This window comes from Aristolochia californica, unplaced genomic scaffold (genome assembly GCF_029961685.1).
Source record: "Aristolochia californica isolate CCGP_79_NKW_82.1479 unplaced genomic scaffold, dmAriCali1.0.hap1 SCAF_10, whole genome shotgun sequence".
In the NCBI taxonomy this organism is placed as follows: domain Eukaryota; kingdom Viridiplantae; phylum Streptophyta; class Magnoliopsida; order Piperales; family Aristolochiaceae; genus Aristolochia; species Aristolochia californica.
Window position 1 is genome coordinate 4970856 of NW_027181771.1, and position 6828 is coordinate 4977683.

A 6828-nucleotide genomic window follows, 5' to 3' on the forward strand; every position below is an offset into this window, starting at 1 on the left:
ACTCTAATACATAAATACGATTCCTCCGAGTTTAGATTCGTAGATGATATTTACCCAAAAGGAGACGAATAAATCAAAATTAGCCAAAGACATGGGTGAGAAAAATCTTATCAACATCCTTATGGAACCCCAATTTTGAAGAAAATCCAAGTTCAAAAACAATTGATAGAGTTCAATTCTCATTTAATCCAATGGCATCATAAACAAAATGCACGAAGACAAAAAAAAACCTAGAAGAGAAAACAGTTCACAACATTTCTCTCAAACCAAACCCACCAAAGAAATTAATCGTCGTAATGCAAAATATTTCCCCTACAGGAACTAGCATTTTGCCCTAAGGGAACAAGGAAGCAAAAGAAGAAAATTAAAAAAAAAAAAAAAGATGAAAAGACGATAAACGGATCTTACATTTTGAGGATGCAAATTGCACGAAGTGTAAGAGAAAGGAAGGCCTTGTACAACAAGTAAAATCCACATCTAACCCTAAGTGAAACATTTTTCCCCACTGACAGCACAAATTAGTGAAATTGATAATTCATTCTAATTAATAAACATCAATACATAAATTCCCATGAAGAATCAGAGAAATAATATTGATCCACAAATTAAAAATAAAACAACATTTGACCTGTCCACCCACCCACAAGCCTTCAACCTCAAGATCTAAGCCTTTAAGAACATTTCCCTTCTCAGATTATCCAACATCAAAGCCATAAGGCTGTAAATTTACCAATACAGATCCTCCAAAACCAATCCAGCCATAGGATTTGATGAATGATCTGCTTCACTTAATTTTCAGCAAGTTAGTGTCCGAGTGAAAAGATTGCCGAGGGCCAATGTCTAAGTGAAAGCAGAGGTGGGCGGGAAAGACAACAAAAGAGAAGAATGAGAAGAAGAGGTGATTTAGAGAAAGGTATTTTCTTTTTCGAGGAAGAAGTGAGGTCCAATGAATAGCAACCGCGATGGAAACACTGCACAGGAGGGAATGAGAAATTCGAATAAGAGGCAGTGAAGGTCAGTGAAGGTTAAGAAGAGACATATTTATTCGGTATCCGGCGTGTATATTTAAGCAGTGAATGCTGGGAAGAGGCTCTCCTATCGCTAATTTATACCCTTGGTCTCTCCGATCGCACATTTATAAGTGTATCCAGCGTTAGGCTATTGTGACATTAACTCGACGAAGAATTGTTTTTCCTTGTTAAGTTACATGACTAAAATTAGAGCGCGCAGATTGACTTGTGCTTTGTAAAGTACGATGACTAAAATCTCATACAGAATGTCGTCTAAGAATTTGCACGGGGAATTCCCTGCAGTATATTACAAAATTTTCGTGCTTAAAAATACACAATATGGCAGCTGCTTAATCTCATGCTCCTCATCCTGGTTTCACCGTCTTCAAAATTTTGCCAGCAAGATGGAGCAATCACAGACGCCAAAGACTTGAGATTAGATATATAATGCCAAGTAGGTAAAACAAGCCGCACTCATTCCGTAATCCCGTCTTACCGCAATTCTTGCCAAGCTAGAAACCTAACCGGCACTTTTCCTGACTACCCAGGGTCAAACTACGAAACATACCCTACACACTCATTTCAGCAGCACTTGGGCTAATCAATATTTTGCAGCCACTCTACTTCCTGCCAAGGTGACTTACAAAAAAAACAAAAAAAAAAATCCCGGGGAACTTCTGGACTTGTTTGTACAATGCAAGTGACACACTATCATGTTCTTCAACATCGGTCCACTGGAAGGAGTCCCAAGGAAAAAAATCAGTAGAAAACCGTATACTTTTTTGCCACTGGGTGGAGAGTGATTTAATTTCTCAATCCAACAAACAAACACAGCTTAACATTAAACTCTATAATAAGAAACTGTACGATGGTCAGCAAGTTCAACTAGAACACCAGGAAGCCAATGAAATACCATTAACAAATAAGTTCACACAACTAGGCACGCCAACTCCCTACACTTAAGATGTTTAATCACTCCAAATCAAGAACCGTTTTCAAAAGCAGGCTAACAAGGTGGCAGAACAATGACAAGAACGGCACTGAAGTACAATTATAAGCTGAAAACTAGAGATTCATAAGCGCACAGCCAGAGTAACAGTTATCTTACCTTGTTGATGACTCACTACTCACCTTAACACATGGTAAGATGACCAAGATATATCATTTCCAAGGACAGGCCAAGAACTAGGCAACTGACTTAAAAGAGGAAAAGAGATGCAATGAAACATTATCACAAGAATGAAACCACAGCAAGAGCCATTCATGTACGTAGACATGATGAAGATGATGACGATGACTTGTCTTTACATTCTAGTCTTGCCCGTCCCAGTCCCCCCTGCTAATACAAGCACCCATCCCAAAAAAATTCATGGACCAAAAGCTAAGCATCAACAAGTGTATCACAAACATGATATGAAAGCCAAAAGACGCCCAAAAAAAAAAAAAAAAAACGAAAAACAAAATTTAAAGAAACAAAACAAAACAAAATACTTCAGCCCTTTATTTTGAAAGCCAGAGCCAAAATGCACTAAAGCAAACATGCCTGAACACACACACATTGAAGTGCACGCAAGATCATGCCCATGCCCATGTTACATGGTACATGAATGCATGCTGAAACCATGTGTGGGTAGACAGAGAAGATGAAAATTATAAAGAGTAGCACTCACCTGAAAAATTTCAACCTACCAGCATTTTGGAGATTATATCCTCTTTGCCTCTCTAGAAAAAGACATTCACATAATAGTTTAAATTAATCTCAAATTGAAAACCAGAAAAAATTTCTCCAACTTGTCGAACAAAAGACAAATGGAGTTAAGGGGGTTTTGGCTCAGAAAAAGCACAACCTACCTTAAGTCTCCAGTTTTGAGTAAAACTTTTCCAAATAGGAACAGAACAATTTTCTCAGACCACTCGTTAAGTACATATAATGCTCGTCATGATAAAGCAGACAGCTATGATGCCCTGCCCTTCAATATGGACGCGAACGATGACCACCATAACTACTGTGCCTATCAGGGCCAGAATTTCCACCATCTCTAAAATTACGCCTATCACCACCTCCTCCATAGCCACCGCCTCTCCCACCCCTGTCAGAGTAAAAAATAAATATATAACTGACAGCAAACAAAGTAGAACACTCTATTTCTGTGGGTGGTACATAAACAAATAGAAAAACATAAATAAGAACACTACAGTTCCAGTGAATCACCTTGGCTTAAAAAAATACTGGTCACTTGCACCAATCTAGATAGGAAAGACACTAACAAAAGGTAGTAGAGATCCATTCCTAGAGATATGTATAAGCACAATCTAACTGTTCTACTTTATCCTCTATTGCAGATGAAAGAAGATGCACATACCCATAGGCAGGTGGAGCTCTAGGTGCTGATTTCTCTGCCATTGCTACGCCAATTTTATAACCCCGTAAGTCATGATCTGACAAAACAAGTTCATTCAAGAAAAGTATAGTAGCAGTAATATAGCAGTCACTCCCAATGCTCCCAATAAAAATCTTCCAAATGGAACTTACTGTTATAAAACCCTCCAGCAGAATGCGCTGCAGATGGATCCTCATATGAAAGGACTGCATCCCCTTTATTTTTGCCACTTTCATCAGTGTATATCTTTACATTCCAAGGCCACTGGTCTTTGTAACCTCGCTTTTGTTTGATCCTTCCAACCTAAAGAGTACCATGAACCAGAGATTAAATCACAAGCCAATAGATACTTATTGTAAAGAGGAGCTAACCCTAATTATGAAACAACTAAAAGAGAAAAAACAAATAGAATTACAAGAGGGTCCATTAGGGCTTGCAAATATTACAATGGTTCTGCACACATTTTCAGACTTCCCAGATACAAGTTTGACCATGCCTAGCAAAGAAGTTGCAAAGAAGTATATGAAAATAAGCAATGTTTCTACAGAATAAGAAGCCAGAAGAAGGTAGCCGATGTCATCTTCACCAGCATGATGAATAGAAACATCAATAAAGGAAGGATCAATCGTTTATTATACCAAAAAGGTTTATAACTTTATCAATTCCAAATGATGGATCAACTCCACACTAACTATTCTAATATCTAGAGCAAAGTCCTAATGGAAAATCCAAAGCCAAATTATTGAAGCCTCTTTTATTGGGCAGCTTAGTCGATTAGAAACCAACCACATCATTTAGTAAAATTACATACTTCAGATAACTAACCCAGATAAAGGAAACTAAGCCATATTTAGAGACACTGCGAAGTGTGGTTGCCCAACTTGGTACACTGTCACATCTCGAACAGCCTAAAATCCAATATAACTCACCCAAGATATTTCAACTCATCTGTATATCAGCAAATTAAATAATATACCTCCACCCAGAAATCCTTAAGATACAAGACGATATGCTGAAAACACAAGTCTAACTCGTTCACGTGGAACCATACTCTGGGGCAACACAAAATGGATTCAAGGCCACATGGAAAGCTATCAAACTGAAGTCATCACACACTCACATAGACAGAATAAAGAGGCTCTTTCACAACTTCTACATGCTCATTCTCCAGCATGCCAGTGCCAATGATTAAGATTCACACAAGCAAGCAGAAAATTCCTAATTAATGAAGCAATGCTTACATAATCAATATGGAAAACTCAACAAGAGCAAAGAAAGCCATACCGTGCCAATCCCACCAAAAAGTTCTCGCAATTCATCAACAGTCACATCTGGAGGCAGATTAGATATATAAATCCTTGAGTTGTCACAATCATCTCCACAGTTCTCATCACATTGCTTCACTTTCACAGGCTCCTCGCTAGCCACACTGCCATATCCACTGTTAGAGTGCCTAGGAGGGCCACCAGCATCCCGTCCAGCACCATAACCACCTTCATATCCACCAGAGGGTGGACCACTTCTCCCACCACCACGCACATCCGCAGAGACATCAGTACCTCCAAAACTACTGGGAGGTGGAGCACCATAACTACTTGGAGGACCATAATTATTTGGAGGAGCACCATATGTTGGAGGGTAGGAATTGGGGCCACCACCTCCATAACTGCCGGGTGGGACAGTCTCGGACCCATAATTATTGTTTCCACCATAAGAATTAGGAGGCTGATTGATGTTTCCAGCAGGTCCACCATAAGATGGGGGTGCAGGGGGGGGAACCTGAGCATAACCCGAATCATCTCTGCCTTGGTTACCAGTATAAGAACCTCCTCTGCCGCCACCACCACCACCACCTCTTCCACCTCGGTTGCCACCATAACCACCACCACTGCCACCTCTATTATAGTCACCTACAGCACCACTCCTGTTATAATCACCACCACTGGAGCCCTTGTTATAGTTACCACCACCACCGCCACCGCCACCGCTTCTGCCGTAGTCACCACCTGCACTGCCTTTGTTGTAGTCACCACCTCCTCTGCTATAACCACCACTACTACGGTCACCAGCCCCACCAGGGTTTGGGGTCCCGCACTTGTTACATTCTGTTCTTCTAGCAAAGTTCAGATTTCCACAGCTGTTGAAAAATTAAAAAAAAAAAGAGAATTAATCAAGACTTCCACGATTTTTAACTTGCGAATTTCGATCTCAATAATATAATTTTAGGGAGAAAATAGCCACAGTAACAGGATATGAACGTCTTAAGCTGAAAATACTAAGGATTATACTGTACGAATAATGAGAAAAAGCCTCGTACGAAGTCCTCAATTAGTCAAGACACTAAAACTGATGCAGTGAGATAAAGAGGCCGAACTTCAGAATGCAATCATGAAATTCCAAAAACTCAATTCTACCACTATACTGAAAGGAATTACAAGTTTAAAAAAAAAAAAAAAACCGTGGCTAGGAAACTAACACTATTCTCAGCACCTCGTAACAGCTGATAATTAGCTTAAGATTTCTGAAAACCGTAGCTGATGGAATGAAGGGTAAAAAGTGATTAAAGAAGGGAAGTGACAGAAGAAGGTGTTATGCTAATCACGACAAAAATAAGTTCAAAAAATAAGGAAAAATTCAGAACAAGGGAGGTTTTAAAAGATAAGACGCCTCCCATATCAGATAGCGTGAAATAAAGAAGCGTGGGAACTTCAGATCCCAAAACACCAAATAACAACGTCAGTGCTTAAAGAAAAATAATAAGCGTACCCCGCGTTAGGGCAGTGCCAATCCCCCTCTCGACCACTACCGCCACCTCGACCTCCGCCTCGATGACCGCCGCCACCACCTCGGCCCCGATCGCCTCCCTGGTATCCCCCACCAGGACCACCACCTCCTCCTGCAAGAAGAAAACCATAAATGCGAACCCAAAATCTAACCCCAAAACAAGCCGACCAGTCCGTCAACTAAAAAAAGATAAACATCAATCATACCTCGACTTTGAGTGTTTCCGCCATAGCCACCTCTGCCATAGCCACCGCCCCCTCGGTCGTCAGATCCGCCTGAACCGTACATCTTATTCGGGTACAATCAGCAAAACACAGCGACAAGATTTGTTCCTCTCCTCTATCAGAGGAAATCCTCGGCCGACTTAGGAATTAGGGCAGACGCGTAGCACCGCCTGAATGATAAAAATATCCGTCCGCTGCCTTGTTGTGTTGGGGGCTTTGTAAGGGCTTTACAATCGCGACTACCACACGAAACAAACAACCAAATTCCCGTGCCTGCCCCTACCGGGTTCCGGTTCCGGTTCGGGTCCTGTTGCTAAAACGGTCCACGGGTACTCTTTAGAGGAAATTTATTTTCATCCAATGGAGTAAATGACAAACCCATACTCTTATAGGCTTCCATTGTAGCTCCATGATCTGAAAGAACACCTG

The 6828-nt window shown here is 40.7% G+C and overlaps 1 protein-coding gene across 2 annotated transcripts; it reads right to left on the bottom strand.

Annotated features, from left to right (window-relative positions):
* Positions 1–1277: 1277 nt before the first annotated feature.
* LOC137934330 (transcription initiation factor TFIID subunit 15b) lies at positions 1278–6587 on the bottom strand. 2 transcript variants are annotated; one of them, XR_011109163.1, is made up of 7 exons: positions 6382–6587; positions 6158–6287; positions 4676–5528; positions 3544–3694; positions 3374–3449; positions 2862–3100; positions 1278–2732 (listed from the first exon to the last, which is right to left on the bottom strand). XR_011109163.1 is itself a non-coding variant. In XM_068778614.1 (6 exons), the coding sequence occupies exons 1-6, from the start codon at positions 6461–6463 to the stop codon at positions 2983–2985; spliced, it is 1410 nt and encodes a 469-aa protein (XP_068634715.1). In that variant the 5' UTR covers positions 6464–6587; the 3' UTR covers positions 2752–2982. The 2 variants fall into 2 exon arrangements, 1 of the variants encoding a protein (XP_068634715.1); XM_068778614.1 differs by lacking the exon at positions 1278–2732 and having other exon boundaries at positions 2752–3100.
* Positions 6588–6828: the final 241 nt, after the last annotated feature.